Here is a 16176-nt window from a genome sequence, read left to right as displayed (position 1 = left end):
CGTAAGCCCTCCTCAGATCATTTTTACATTATTTAAAATTTTCACGTCTCACCATATGCTTCCTTTCTGATTCCTCTGCCAAAACATGCTATATGAGCCATCAATGTTCTTGAAAGACAGCTGCTTTTGATAGCCTAAAATACAACATTGTAGGAAATTATTTTTTTAATATAAGAAAGTTAGAAGAAAAAGGATGATGTAGTATATGAGCCTTGTATTTTGGTGTTAGATAGACATAAATTACTAGATGATCATTTCAATTTAACTTCTGAAACTCAGGTTCTGTATCTATATTGAGAAAAAAATAACTTCTACCTTGTCAGGGTTTAATGATGCTATGTGACAATATGGTTATAACTGTAAAATAATATAACCACCCCCCCCCCCAAACAAAAAGATATAACATGTGACTGAGCCTAGCTCAATAATTGGCATTTACAAAAAATTTCCTTAAGGTCATTTTGTTTGTGTTATCTTTCTGAAAGAAAACCCAAAATCAACCATACCTCTGACTTTTCCTTAACATCACATTTTTACAAAGTTTATGCATTTTTTCTGCACACAAATTCAATCACTTGATTGCAATGAAACACAATTGAAAGATAAATACAGAAGTTGATAAATGAACCATTTCTAGCTACTATTAATAACAGCAACAGTGACACACAAAGTAGCTTGGCAAAAGATTAGGCACTAAAAAAACCTGAACTCATAATTTGAAATGCTGCAGTGTTACATTGTGAAACCAAATGACCGCACAGGTATTCAAGTCTAAAAAATCTTGAAAATACCAAAAACAAAACAAAACAAAAAACCAAACAAAAACATAGTTCAAACTCAGAATATATCTCAGTTCAGCTCCATTTTTCCCCCATGGGACTACCTCATAATAACAGCTTTTTGAGATCTTGGTATCAGGAACAACTGATTTAATCTATTATGGGCAGAAATTACTTGAACGTTCTCACCGTCAGATAAGAAAGAGAAAGCCTTAGATTTAACTTCCTCTGTCAATTGTTGAGTAGATTGCAGGTAGTCAAGGACATAAGTATCGGACGCTAGCAGGGCAATATTCTGCTCTCCACTTCCACTGGGCATTTGCAGGAGATTCTCCAGATTCTGCATCGCAAGTCCTAGAACATCCCCTAAAAATAGGAAAAGCAGAAAGTTACTATCACTTTAAGTTGGCATCTGAGCATTAATAACTACAGATTAAAGAGGCATAGTGAAAATAGAAAATATTTAAAAATTGAGTCTAAAAGGTGGAAACAAAGAAAATTTTCATGAAGTAATTCTGAAAAGGAGACAGATATGAAGGGTCAAACTAATGGGGTTTCTGGTATGAAAACTGTTTCTGAAAAACCTCATTACCAGAAAAGAGAAAGTTAAAAATTGTGTTTGCTTGCTTCTTTGTTTTTGAGAAATTGACCCTATGAATTATGAACTGTAATTCATCCCTTTCCCCAAAAGTGTTAATGCTAATGATAGATAAACAAGTTTTATTGTTGAAAAACAAAATTCTCCTATTACTGGGGATATTTCCAGCATTTATAACAAGCAAAGGTTATTCTGATTCTCCAAAGGGGAATTTAATATTTCATATTAATATAATACAACTCTTTGTTTTCTAAACACCAACTATCATCCACCAGAACAAATGTTTCCTAGAGACACAGATTTGAAAATGATGCTATAATTCCTTCAGATCCTCATATGAAAACAAGTTTAGAGAATAATCCTCAATAATAATTCTGCTCCAATGGATAGCATAAGAAAAATCTCTCCATCCTGTTATTTTAAGAAAGTTTTACAGACCACCTCAGTGAAGACTTTTCAAATCATTGTGAAACACAAAATTTAACCAACTTACCCACAACAGTGATGAAGGCCCTGGCTGATCCTTCTACCACATTATCTGGCAAATCCAAAACCACTGACAGGGAGACATTAGTGCCTGGAAAGAAAATATCAATAAAATAAACAATGTGATGGCTTCCTTTCATAAACAATAGAAAAAGACTTGTGGGACAAACATATGATAAAATATATTCCTTTTAAAAAAATTTTACAAGTTGCTTGTTGGAAGACATAAATTGAGGTTTTGATCTAGTTTAGAATAACAATACATTCAAAAAATGGTATATGCATCTGTATGTTAGATAATGGCCACTATTCCCCATTAGTTTAGTGCCTATACTACTTAAGTATAAAAAATGTCAAAAACTGCTGACTATGACATATAACATAGCACACACACTAGGTAAATCTTGGAGATACCTATTAGTCATTAAAATCATATCATTATCAATCAGATAAAACAGTGCTGTGAGGCCATTAAGCAAGCAATTGAGGGGCAGTGATTGTTTCATCCCAAGAGTCCAAAAGCAAAGGTTAGATTATGTGTAATTTGGGCATAATCTTGATTTACCACTGCCCCACAGTTTGTCATAACCAAACTGAGAAGCAGAAGATATATAAAATAGGAAAAATAGTTTGAGGCAGACCAATGAGTTGGGTGAACTAAAAATAAAATAAAATAAAATAAAATAAAATAAAATAAAATAAAATAAAATAAAATAAAACACCATAAACACTATAGTTTTTTATGGCAAAAATTATACTGTAAACTTAGGAAGTGAAAAAAATAATCCCCCATTAGGTATATAGAATGAAATCTCTGGGGTACTCAACATGACAAATGTTGATAACTAAAAGATCCTCTTACCTTTTGTATGGATAAAGAAACTTTGAGTCATTTCTTTTTCAATACCTTCAGGCTGTCAAAGAGCAAACAAAAACAAGCACAAAGTAATGAGTCTGGGTGATCTTTCCATGAAGGAAAAGTAATCAAGCATCAACTTACATAGGTATGGCTGGACCTGTTTGCCCTCAGGAAAAGATCCATTCACTGTCCCCTTCTGTTTATATCTGGAAGTCACTGTACATTACCAACATCCACTTTAGGCCCTGTACCCCCATGTTTTGGATAAAGACAACTTTGTTGTCATTTGGGGACATGACAGATGCTGATACTGTTTAGCATCTCCAATAGACAAAGTTTTTTTGCAGGAAAGGATGATGGAAACTACATATGATCGTAAGGCAAGTAGACTTGCCTTGGATTGGAGTCAATCAAAAAGGAGAAGGGAATAAAAATAAGTGTACAGGAAACATCATGAGTTTGGAGCAGACAAAAAATCACCAAGCTTGTGTTACGTGATGTTTTGCTATTCTGGGTCAGATGACATATCCTGTGTCAAAAGTAACTATGGTCAATTAAGTCTCTTCAAAGAGAATGTCTTTTAATATTTAACCTATTAGATACTACTTCTCACCTGGAAGAGCTTGATAGCTTTGCATGCACATACCTCTACCAACAAACTTTTGACCACAGTATCTTCCCAGTTTAGATTTTGCTGCTCATCTTCATTTGGGCAAGCACTGCTTTGTCTGGACTCAGCAACTACAGTGATATTCACTTTACCTGGAAAACATTCCCAAACATACATTAAATTGACCAGTGGACCCTTCTATGATGGGAAATGATAAAGAGTTTGTGAACCATATTTTCAATTGGAGGAACTGAATTCTATCATATTTATGCTTAGACTAAAATGCATTCTTTCTCCTGACAGGATAGAATTTGGTATATTCTGTTTTGCCTGTTTCAAGATTCCTTATATTAAATAAGTGATTGATTTACTTAATTAGAACTTGAGAAATTTTAAGGAAAAATAATAGTTCTGCAAAGCCAAGTGAGGAGATTCCTTGATATTGTTTATGTTATATATGACTATATGCGGACATAACATGAGATTATCAGGGTCCTAATTTACCCTGAGATCAAATAAACAAAAACAGGAAAATATGACATTGTGGAAAGGGCATTGGATTTAAATCAAGTGCGGGCAAGCAATCTATTTTTTTAACTCCCTGTAATATCAAGATCACAGAATCTCCAGTTTCCTTAATTATAAAAAAATAAGAGGATTGAGAAATATAATTCTTTTAATATTACCTATTTGCCTACTTACCAATATGTATAACCAATATACTGTTCTTATTTGTTGTTGTATTTTGTTTCTTTTTAAGAAAGTCTTTGATATTTCCCCCTTAGAACTGTGTCCCCCACTTAATGCCATAAAGCCATACAAGTTAGTACAGTATTCTAACTCAATTGTCAGGGTAAAAATTTTGAAGACTTTGTGTAGTTAGAAAAATTGAGAAACAATCTAAAAGGAAAAGTAGTTTTAGGCAGATAAATATCACAGATGAACTAAAACGACCTCATAAAAATATTGGTTGTTGGTAATGGAAGGAAATTTGACTTGGGGTGGTGAACACACAATACAGTAGACAGATGATGCATTATAGAACTGTACACTTGAAACCTATATAATATTTTTAACCAATGTCACTTTAATAAGATACAATTTTTAATTTTTAACTTTTAAAAATATATTTATTGATTTCAGAGCAAAAGGGAGAGGGAGAGATAGAAACATTGATGATAAGAGAGAATCATTGATTGGCGGCCTCCTGCATGCCCCCTCTGGGGATTGAGCTGCAACTCAGGCATGTGCCCTGACCGGAAATCGAACCATGACCTCCTGGTTCATAGGTCGACACTCAACCACTATGCCACACCAGCCAGGCACCTTAATAAATTTTAAAAACTCAGAGAAATAATACAATAAATATGGAACATGAAATAAAGAAAATTTTGATGACACTTAAATTTTTAAATTAGTGATAATGATAATAATGCATCTACCACATCTATCATTCTTTGCTTTTTAGAATCCTTTTAGCTTTTCGCTTCCCTTGTTTTCAAGAAGATACTTGCAAATTTATTTTTCTATGTTGCAGGTAATATATACACCAAGACAATGCTTTTCAGTGTTTGATCTCCATCTAAGTGTTCAGGGTTTTTGGTGTCTCATGATATCCATAATAATAAAGACATAATATGCTAATTAGACCAGATGTCCTTCCAGATGACCTTCTGGGCCAAGTTGGAGCTACAATGGTCCCGGGTGCCAGAGGAAAGTTGGTGCCGGCTCCAGGAAGGAAGGCCTACTCTTACACGAATTTCATGCATGGGGCCTCTAGTATTTAATACATTTGCAAATTCTGACAATTGTAATTGAGGAGCAATTTTTGTATAAGTGACATGGGTTCATGTTGATAGGTGAGGAAGGAATAAGTGAGAAGTGAAGGAATTGGTCAGCATTAGTGAAAATATGGCCTTCATTTAGCATAATATATATAGATTTTATAGGTCATGCAATTTAGCATTTCTATTGTATTTTGATCACATTATGCTTTTATACAAATGAAAGGCAGTTTTGTTTTACACAAACATTAGCCACCAGATATTAGTTAATAAAAATAAGACTTTTTAATTGGGAATTTTAAAAAAAATAGTATTAAAATTGTGATGGAGAAAATTGTTTGTATAGACAATTTAAGAAAAATAGGGTCAATAAAAATGGGTTGGTTTTCCACCAGAGTTTGGCATAGGTACATAGCTGCTTACCCAACTTCTTAGGTATAAGAGTCCAGACATATGTTTTACTCTCTCCAGCTTGAATAACCTCACTGTCATTGTTTTTAGAGGTGCTGATATATGCCTCAAAATTCTCAGATTCTTCCAGTTGAACAGAAATCTAAAAAAAAAAAAAAAAAAAAGTCATGGCAATGAGGGTGGCATGCTAAATGTTTTGCTATTATTATTCCTCTTCCCAACTTGAGAAAATTCTGCTTTACCTATTTTAAGTTAGCAGAGATAAAACATACCAAACGACTCCTCTTACACAAAGATAAAAAAGTCAGAACACACATCACTATGAATTGACATTCTCAAAGCAGTATTTAAACCACTGCTGTGAATTAAAGCAGTTGTTTTCGTTTGAGGACTATGGAAACAAGTAAAAACCTTATAGTACCATTTTGCATTGGAGAATGAAAAGAATGTGTCTATATTCCAGGAAAATATTAAGTACCTTTTTTTGCCCTTGTTAGATTTGGTCTCCAGAGCAAAGGGAACAACTTACCTCTACACATGTATTCAGGTAGCTGAAGACATTGACAATCACATCAGATTCTTCGTTTCGAACGACTGAAAAGGGTAGGGTCACTTCAACGAAGAAAGGTTGGGAGGCTTCCAGGGCAATTGTGGACGAAATGCCAAACCCTGCATCACCATGCACACAGAAGCCATTTGCCTCCCATCGCGTTATAGTATCAGGGATGCGGAATGAAACATTTGCTGAACCTGAGGAACTACAAGGACAGATTATTAGCAAAAGGAGATTTTTGTCTAAACTGGGACCTAAAAATCAGCCCAGAGCAAGCAAAAATAAATAAATAAATAAATAAATAAATAAATAAATAAATAAATAAATAAGCAAGCATTAATGAAGGGTTACAAATGAGTTATAGCTGTATTTCTCTGAACTTTAACCTTACAAAGGTCACATTCCTTTAAACAAGGAATTGTGTTTTTTTCCCCTTTATTAAATTGAGGCATATTGCATCTATATGCATGAAATTAATAAATGAAAAAAATGCTGAAGAAAAAAATGTAGTCAGCACATACAAATGAATGGTATTAGATAATTTTACAGATGTGGTACTGCTTTAGATACCCAGAAATGTTTAATAAATAATAACAAAAAGAAAATAGAAATAAAGACACATCAGAAAGAGAATTGTTGAAAGCTCACTCGACACTGACGAGGTCCCATATCCATGTCTCTGGAAAGTTCGTTCTTACTGTTTCTGTTATAGCCCATTCCACAGGGCCTAAGTCTTCATTTGCGACTTCACCAGGTAAAAGAGAAGAGAAATGCTTTATTTTGGAAGAATGAAAATACGTGTTTCAATGACACACCTATAAGCTACGTCTTTAACCATATATGCTCAGTGGGAAGCAGTATAAGAATTTGCTCCTGAGGCTCATTGTCAATAAACGTGTATCTCAATCTAGGTATCAGCATTTTGATGCTCACATCTCTCCCATTATTAACAACAAATAGCCTACATCAGTAATGGCGAACCTATGACACGCGTGTCAGAGGTGACATGCGAACTCATTTTTTTGGTTGATTTTTCTTTGTTAAATGGCATTTAAATCTATAAAATAAATATCAAAAATATGTCTTTGTTTTACTATGGTTGCAAAGATCAAAAAATTTCTATATGTGACACAGCACCAGAGTTAAGTTAGGGTTTTTCAAAATGCTGACACGCCGAGCTCAAAAGGTTCGCCATCACTGGCCTACATCGTTCCTCCACAGCCAAGTTTAGAAAAATTGATGCCTAGTCACTGAATCCAGTTTCTCATCTGACACCCTGGTGTTGGCCAGAAAGCAGTCTGGTAGCTGCCAATTCTGCTAGGCTAACATGACTTTCACTAAAGCTTCTAATGACATTAATACTGTTAACTCTGTACTTGCTTGGTCTCTAGGTTATTTGACATTCTTAATCACTGTATCCTTTTCAAGAGTCACTAGTTAACTTCCATGATACCAGCTCCTTCTAGGTGACTTCTCATCTCCTTTGCCATTTTTGTTTGAGGATGTAATCTTCTTGTCCTTGATTTGTTCCTAAGAGCTCTGTTTCAGGTCCTCTTTTTTCCACTGTGCACCGTGTCTGCATTGATATTCTCACACATAGCTTCGTTACAATACTTATGCTGCGGTATCCTAATCTGTCTCCCAACTGGACCTCTCTTCTGAGCTCCATGTTGTGCATGCAACACCCTTGTGCATGTTTCTTTTGGGATGCTTTACAGGCATTTCAAATTAAACTGTCCAAAAAGTGAACTCATTATATCTTCCCCTGATTTTCTCCAGTATTTCCCATCTCCATGACAGGTACCAAAATAAATCTACCCACTTATCCAAATCAGAAATTTAAGAATTGTCTTTGGCATTCGCCCTCCTCCCCATCCTGCATTTCTTATCATAACCAACCAAATGAAAATAGTTTTTTTTTTTATTAATAGTCCAATCACCACTGTCTCTCAACTCTATTACTAGCTTTTATAACATTTCATACAGGCAATCTTAGACAGCAGAAGTTCCAATCCCTTTTTCTAGAGCAGAGATCTTTTGAAAACACATATTAGATTATCTGCTTAAAACTTGTCAATAGTGTAATACTGCATTAGAATTAATTTCAAATTCTTTAAATGCCCTACAAGATCTTTATGATCTGTCTGTTTATCCCTTCTGCTTTAGCTATCTTGACTCTTGCCTTTGAACCACATCTTCTGCCATTTTTGGAGTGTTTTTAATTTCCTACCTTGTTTTTCTTAGACCTTCTTTCAGGCCTTAGTATAAATGTAACTTTTTCCAGAAGGACATAATAGGCCCTTGAGAAATTTAGGTCATTTCTGTTGACCTTACTTCCACTTAATGTACTCTTCCCAGGTTTTTGGAGTTACCTGTTTCACTGTAAGGCGTCCCTGTTAGACTAAACTTTCCAGGAAAGCAGAGATTAAGCTATTGCTTTTACAATATGTAACTAAATTTCTGACCCCAATAAATATTTGTTGAGTGAACTAATAAATGAACAACTAAAGAAAGAGATGAAAATGAATGACTTTTGGTTTCAGTCCATTTTAGGCAAAGATACTGAAAAGTTTAGATGCGTCTGATAGAGCTCTGTTAATATGGTTTAATCTAGTAGCAGAAAAGTAGGCAGTTTCAACCTCTTGACCAGGACTTCAAAATGGTTTCAATTTCTGAACTTTCTAGGGCAGTGATGGTGAACCATTTGGTTGATTTTTCTTTGATAAATAGCATTTAAATATATAAAATAAATATCAAAAATATAAGTCTTTGTTTTACTATGGTTGCAAATATCAAAAAATTTCTATATGTGACACGGCACCAGAGTTAAGTTAGGGTTTATCAAAATGCCGACATGCCGAGCTCAAAAGGTTCACCATCACTGTTCTAGGGCCTCTTGAACGTGGCAAGCCTATCCTTGTATAAAGTTGTCAGGCCTTTCATTTTTCTCAAGTGGTGTTTCTGATATCCATCTTCAGGATCAACCCCACTTAAATTACTACTCCAATCCTCAATGGTAGGCCAGAGGGATTTAAAAGATGTTACTCAAGTGTTTTCAGATCTGGAATACAACTTTGATTTGGGTTCTGTTCTGATGACCTTGTTTCATTTTGCTTCCCTGATGAAATTTCTGTATTGTAAATCTACCTAATTGCCTTATTCATCTAAGATTTTGACTGAGTTTTGTGCTTTCAGGTCTTCCACTGGTAAATGGACTAGTATTTGAACACACTGCTCTGATGCCATCTGTTTGGTTATCTGGGAATCAAAATATCCTCTGCCTTGAATTCTGGGAATTATGGTCTATACATAATAAGGATATAACGCCCCATAAGGGTCCCTCATTCTCTTGTATCATACTCACTTATAATGACTGTCCTTCCCTGTCATCACACATTACCTGCTCCTATACGCTTCTGATATTATGTTCTACCAATAAAAATAAACTTCCTCTCATGTTTGAAGCCAGTCCTTCCTATTAGCCTGAACCATTCCCATCCTGCATTATTCTGCCTATTTTGCAGGATGTCTAATTGTAGCCAAAAAAATGGCATAATTCACAAGTAAAATTCTATTTGTTATAATTTTATCCCAAATACTCCTTTGGCCATCTCCCAAACACAGAATTCTAGATTACTCACATGCAATTTTAGGTGGGGGGGCACTGTACATAGGTTCACATAGGGATCCAATTAGCAATGATCTCTCGGAGAATGGCCTCCACTCTACTGAACATATTTCTGGCTTCTGATAATGGAGATTGGTAAAGGCTTTCAGACCCACGGACTTCAAGTAAACAAACAACAAAAGATAAGTTGTGCATTTCCTTCACACAAGACCTAAAACAGGTCCATCAGCTACATTATAGTGTTAAATATACAGATTTCCTCTCCTAGCAAAGGTCTAGGATGTTAGAAATTAAATCACCGTATTTAACATATGAAAAATATCTAATTTGAATAAAAAATGACAGTCTGATTTCTCCACCACTTATTATGTATTAGAATCTTGCTAAATATTTAACATCATTTTTCATTTAATTTTAAGGGAAAAATACGAACAGCACTACTATGATCCTAATCAATATCAAACATATACACACTCACACACAGATATACAATGTATAGTTAGTAATTTGAAGATCTGGGACTTAAACTAACGTCTGTCTGATTTGATGCCCTTTTTCCTTTATATCTGTGACTTCAATGATAAAGATCCTTTCATGGGTCTCAGCATATCTAATTGGTAGCCCAGACAATATTCTAGACTCTTTATTTGACTATTTCTGCATAAGGTTTACCACAACAAATTGAAGACTATTGCATTACTTCAAACATGAGGTTTTATATTTTTAGTTGCCACTTAATTTATTTTCAACAAAAGAATCAACAGAAATGAATATCTCTTTTTTTGTAAGACAACTTTTGAATGTTCTTTAAGCAGATTACTGATCCCTATCTCAAAGAATAGGAAAAAAACTACATAAATAATAAAACATAGATATGCAATATGAGCATTAAAATTGAGATAAAATAAATAAAAAATTTTAAATGTTCTTACCCTGATAATATCATAGGTGTCTCCATCTTCATAGTTTCCTGCAGGTATGTAATACAAACCATTGTAAAACATATCCTTCTGAGGAATGCAAGGGTCTTGTTTGCCATCGTCAAGGTTGAGACCATGATAGAAATAACCATAGAGTTCTATATTTGGAAGCAGGTTATACAACTGTGGAAAAAAATCACATGGTTTTCAATGATTTTAAGCACTCATTTTATTTCTATAAAATTGGAAAATTTGTGCCATAACCATTTATTGTGGCTTTGTTTTTTAAAAAATATTGAATCTATTTAATCCAACACTTTTGGGTCATTCTTCCACCAATTATCAAGAACTGGAAAAAAATGAATTCCAACAAAACTGCTGTAAGGTAAAAGAGAAATAAACTCTAAATTATTAGGAGCTTAAGAAAAAAATAGTCTGAAAGAAAATGTTAAAAAGTAGCATAGGAAAAAAAGAGAATAAAGATGAGAGAAAGAATGAATTAAAACAAGTCATAGGCAAAGTGGTTGAATTGGAAAGCAGGCAGAGATGACGCATATTTATAAAGTTTTAGTAGAAGGGGGAAAGAAACAATGGAAAAATTAAAATTTAGAATTATAATTCAAGATGAATTCTGGAAATAAAAGATCTATATTTATACATTGTATGGGTCACTGAGTACTTAGGAAAATTTCCCCCAAACAATAAATTCCGAAAGGTATTTTACTAAAACTATTTTAAAATTTAAAGTTTAAAGGAAAAACAGCCCTCAAGGCCTTCAGGCAAAAAAGATTCAATAACTTACAAGGTCAAATGAGTTAGACTTATGTCAGAAGTCTTAAAAGCAATATTCAAAGCAAGGCAATAGGGGAGTGACATTTTTAAGATACTTAAAGAAAGCAGAAACCTAGAACTTAATATACAGATAACCTGCCCTTCTCCTAACAAAACTTTAGTAAAACACTTTTACATTGGAAAAATTATACAGTTTATGTCTTGATTCATGGTTATTAGATATTGCTATTAAGTATTTTTTATAGGTTTTTATTTAAAACTAGATTTACTATAGAACGTTAAAGGCAAAATGCAAAATTGCATTTTTCCAACAAGATCTTATTTGTCAAATATATATGCCTCTCTCACAGGAGCACACCTATACTTTACCCTTCCCCTTCTTTTTCCACTCAGGTGAGTTTTCTTTGCCTTTCCCGTTTCTAAGCTCCAAAGGGCCCTTCTTTTGCCTCTGTAACTTGTTTTCTAAGCCTTCACTGCTCAGCTGGCTTACTTTCACATCTGTTGCTTTCTAAATAAACTTTCACTTATACTAGTAATTTGAATAAAATAAATAAAAATTACAACAAAAAGGTACGTATGTCTAACTTTTACAATTATGAGTGATTTTTAAAACATTTTCTCTTTTATCCTTTTATTTTGCACATTTTCTACAATACACTGGTGCTGCGGTCTGAATGTTGGTGTCTTCTCAAAATGCGTATGTTGAAATCCTAATGCCCAATGTGATGGTATTAGGGGGTGGGACCTTTAGGAGGTGGTTAGGTCATGAGGGCAGAGCCTTCAAGAATGATATTAATGCCCTTATAAAAGGTCCTCAAGGAATATCCCTTATTCCTTCCACCAAGACACAAGGAGAAGTCTACCACCAGGAAGAGACACTGCACCTGATCGTGCTCGCATCCGGATCTCAGGCTGAAATATCTGTGATTTGTAAGCTACCCAGTCTGTGGTAGCCCAAATGCTACAGAAGCCCAACTGGAGTAGGGCAATAGGCATAATTTTAATAATACATTTTTGAAATTATTAAATTAGTTTTAAACATGATCATAAATTCCTAAAACAAACCAATAAAATTGAAACAGACTCAAAGATACAGAGAACAGACTGATAGATGCCAGAGGGGAGTGGGTTTGGGGGACTGGGTGAAAAAGGTGAAGGGATTAAAAAAGTACGAATTGGTAGTTACAAAATAGTCACGGGATGTGAAGTACATACAGCATAAGAAACATAGTAAAAATTATTGTAATAACTGTGTATGGTGCCAGGTGGTACTAGAAATAATGGGAGGACCACTTTTTAAAGCATATGATTGTCTAACCACTATGCTATACACCTGAAACTAAAACAAAATAATATTAGAGGTAAGGTACAATAAAAAATAAAATTTAAAAATTTCCATATTTATATGTACTTGTGTTAAAAATAAAGGGAAAATATCCAACAGTTAACTGAAACAAGTTGGTGTGAAATTCTGGGATTGCTGGTCTGAAAATGCTTATGAAAATATAAGATGAATAAATAGATTATGACTTTAAATTGTAGCCAAGCATATCTTTTGTTGTTGTTGTTGTTGTTAATCCTCACCTGAGGATATTTTTCTTTTGATTTTTAGAAAGAGTGGAAAGGAGGGGAAGAGACACAGAGAGAGAGAAACATTGATGTGAGAAAGACACATCAATTGGTTGCCTTGGACCCTGACCAGGGCTGGAGATCAAGCCTGCAAGCTAGGTATGAGCATCCATTGACTGGAATCAAACTGGGGACTCTTCAGTTCTGTGGCGGATGCTCTATCCACCGAGCCAAACCCCCTAGGGAGCCAAGCATATCTTTCAACACAGAGATTTAACTCTAGGTTTCCACATACATATAATTACCTCTATTACCTTTTTTCAAAATCACAGTGTTATATGATCCCTACCCTGTTATAACTATCTACTGAATTCTGTATTGTTTTAAGTGCTGGGTCTGATGAGAGAAATAATTAAGTAATAATCCATGAAGGAATAAAGGAAGAGAATATTTGATTTTTCAACACGTTCCATCTCAAATATATCATCTGAAGGGTTAGACTTGCAGGAGTTTGGATAAAAGTTGGGAAATCAGAGAGCTCACACTGTCAGCTGACAGCTCTTGTTCCGATTTCAGGAGAAGGACACTTTTATCCACAGCCCGGAGTGCGCAGAAGGAGTCAGGGGCTGCTTCTAGATAGAGGCTGATGTTGGAGCCGGGGAGTCCCTGTTCCTCAGAGAAGTTGATGTTAACCTGAAGGTGAGGAGAAAAGACTGCGAGTAAGATAACTTAATATGAATATAATTTACATATTCTCCGTTTTTCCCCCAAATACATCTTTATAGATTTCTGTACCTATATTTTTCCGGCCTACTATCACCCTCGCTTCCCCTCCAGGGACATCCTCCCATCATCTCAGGATTGACATTGCTGCCAAAATTTATTCATTCTGTTTGGCGATTCTATTATCCCCTGATCATTTAATTACACCAACATTTATTGTGAGAGTCCCCTGTGAAGTTAATAGGAGTGAGATGGCAGGGAGAAAAGTGCTCACCCCTCTCATTCAGGACCAGCAAGAAATAGAAAAAAACATCACCTTGTTTTGAAAGGATTTCTCAACCTGGAATTTGACAGTGTCAGCCACAATTTCCCCACTGGGGTGAATGGTGTAGACAAGCATGATGGCCACAGGAGCCAGATCAGCGCTGATGTTGATCGGGAACGAGAACTGTCCATTCCAGGCTGTGTGAATAGGAGATGTCATCGAAGGGGGCAATGCCAGAAGGCTCCTGGCTCACTGGGTACACTTACATAAAAGGGAATGGCTTATGGCTAGAAAGAGCAAATTGGGCTTTACTCTAAAGACAAATGAATTAAATAATGGAAACTCTATATACCAATATCAACACTGCCAAACTGAGTCAATAATGAGATTTAGGTTTTGGGCATCACTTTTCTATAATGTACTTAATAACCTGGCAATAATAGAAACTGCCTGAAATCTCCTTCATCAAATATTTAGTAAGTTATGTTGGACCATTGCTAACTAGTGCCCTCCATTACAAGTGGTAATGTTAAGCACTCTTCTAACCTAACCTTTTGACTCTAGCACTATAACATGTTCTTAAAAATAAAGAAAAATGAAGGTGGAGTACATATTTAAAAAATGTAAACACCTTTGTCTCTGATTTCCGTTTGTCCACTGAGCAAGATAGCCCCTTTTGCCATCACCTGTGAAGCAAAAAGAAAACACAATAGCTGAAATCATATTATTTAATATTTCATAAAATTATTAAATAATGAACAATCTAGTGATAATTCTATAATTCTGAACAATCTAGGGATGTGTCTGTAGGATAGGATATTTTCCATGAACAAATAGTAAAAATGGAGTTTGCAAAACTTGGAAAAGAACAGAGAAAGTCACTACAATTTATTGAGAGTATATTATGTGCTAGAAACTTGTTAAATAGTATGCAGTGCACTGAGTAAGAGCTGCATAAAGCTCTGAAATTGTCTAGCCTGCCTGGCTTTGAATAAGTCACGTCATTTCAATTCTTTGCCTTTGTTATTTTATTTGTAAAATTGAGCTACTCAGAAGGGTGATTAATGAGTTAACACATGTAAAGCCCTCCTAACACTGTCTGACACAAACTACTGGCCCTAGTAGATGTCTTATTATTTCCAATTACAAATATACAGCTGAGGCAGCTAAGGCTTAGGAAGTTTAAACAATCTGTCCAATATCAGCCAACTTGCATGAAAACTAGGAGAAGGTGGAGGATTTTAATTAGGAGTCATAATTTCCAAGTCTGTAGCTTTTCACCTTTCAATATGCCTTCTAGAGACAACATGAATAAATATAGGGACAGAACAAAAAGGGCTAATTTCTTTTAATATTTATCAAAATCAGCTTTCTACTTAGTCTCTGGTATCTGCCTACTATTTTACTCTCACAAAGGGGCATAACTACTTACTTGATGTGAGTTATAATTAAAGCCTTAAAATAGCAGACTCAGAAGAATAAGTTGTTCAACCTTAGGGAAATTGCCTGAATCTTTTTTACGTGTTTGTTTATTTGTTTATGAGGTTTTTTTTTAATGGTGCCAATAGCATTCACCAGCGAAGTGAGGCTGGGTTGGCCTCCTCAGACTGGCATGCATGACTGATGGACACGTTCTAAACTGTATCATGCTAAGCAGACCGACAAGATCCAAGAATCCACCAGCCAAGACTTACCAAATAAAAGAAGTTTATATTTGACTCTTCCCTGTATGCTTCACTGTTTAGGGAGTAATGCACATTAACAATCTTTTGTTGATTGCATCTAAGCTGCTTTGGTTCAGGAACAATCTTCAGGAAGCTGTTGGTTCGGGAGTAAAAGCGTGGGACTGATATACGGGCATCCAAATACTCAGGCGTCAACCATGTGGGAACATAGCAGTTCTTCGGGTGAACAAATGTGGCCTGATAAGAGAAAAGAAAGCAAAGGATCTTAGCACTATCTTTCAAGGACAGTAATTACTACCGAAAGAAAGACTTCTGATCCCTTCAAAGCAGAGAAAACCTCAGCTTGTGGCTGACTTTAAACAAAGTTATTGGAAGTTAAAATAATATAAGCACTCTCCTCTTTCTGTATACAAAACATGACCATAATTGTATGTCTGTTTCATTAGGCTTACAATGAAATATTTATTTTTACTTTGTAATTGAAGTCAGAGATGAGCCTTAAGGTCCTGTGTCT

At 35.0% G+C, this 16176-nt stretch overlaps 1 protein-coding gene across 1 annotated transcript in view; it reads right to left on the bottom strand.

The window, feature by feature from the left end:
• The window catches only part of LOC118650730 (ovostatin homolog 2-like), a 38323-nt gene that overhangs the window by 10702 nt on the left and 11445 nt on the right, over positions 1–16176 (bottom strand). The window contains exons 12-25 of the mRNA XM_036299029.1: positions 15672–15899; positions 14609–14663; positions 14029–14174; positions 13533–13682; positions 10641–10811; positions 9722–9866; positions 6729–6825; positions 6057–6285; positions 5540–5669; positions 3369–3484; positions 2726–2777; positions 1871–1954; positions 969–1145; positions 53–134 (exon numbers count right to left, since the gene is read on the bottom strand). Coding sequence (XP_036154922.1) covers positions 53–134; positions 969–1145; positions 1871–1954; positions 2726–2777; positions 3369–3484; positions 5540–5669; positions 6057–6285; positions 6729–6825; positions 9722–9866; positions 10641–10811; positions 13533–13682; positions 14029–14174; positions 14609–14663; positions 15672–15899 — 1862 coding nt within the window. The remainder of the gene's footprint in view (positions 1–52; positions 135–968; positions 1146–1870; positions 1955–2725; positions 2778–3368; positions 3485–5539; positions 5670–6056; positions 6286–6728; positions 6826–9721; positions 9867–10640; positions 10812–13532; positions 13683–14028; positions 14175–14608; positions 14664–15671; positions 15900–16176) is intronic.

Source organism: Myotis myotis, unplaced genomic scaffold (assembly GCF_014108235.1).
Source record: "Myotis myotis isolate mMyoMyo1 unplaced genomic scaffold, mMyoMyo1.p scaffold_m19_p_3, whole genome shotgun sequence".
Taxonomy (NCBI): domain Eukaryota; kingdom Metazoa; phylum Chordata; class Mammalia; order Chiroptera; family Vespertilionidae; genus Myotis; species Myotis myotis.
This window is presented reverse-complemented; position numbering and strand designations above follow the sequence as displayed.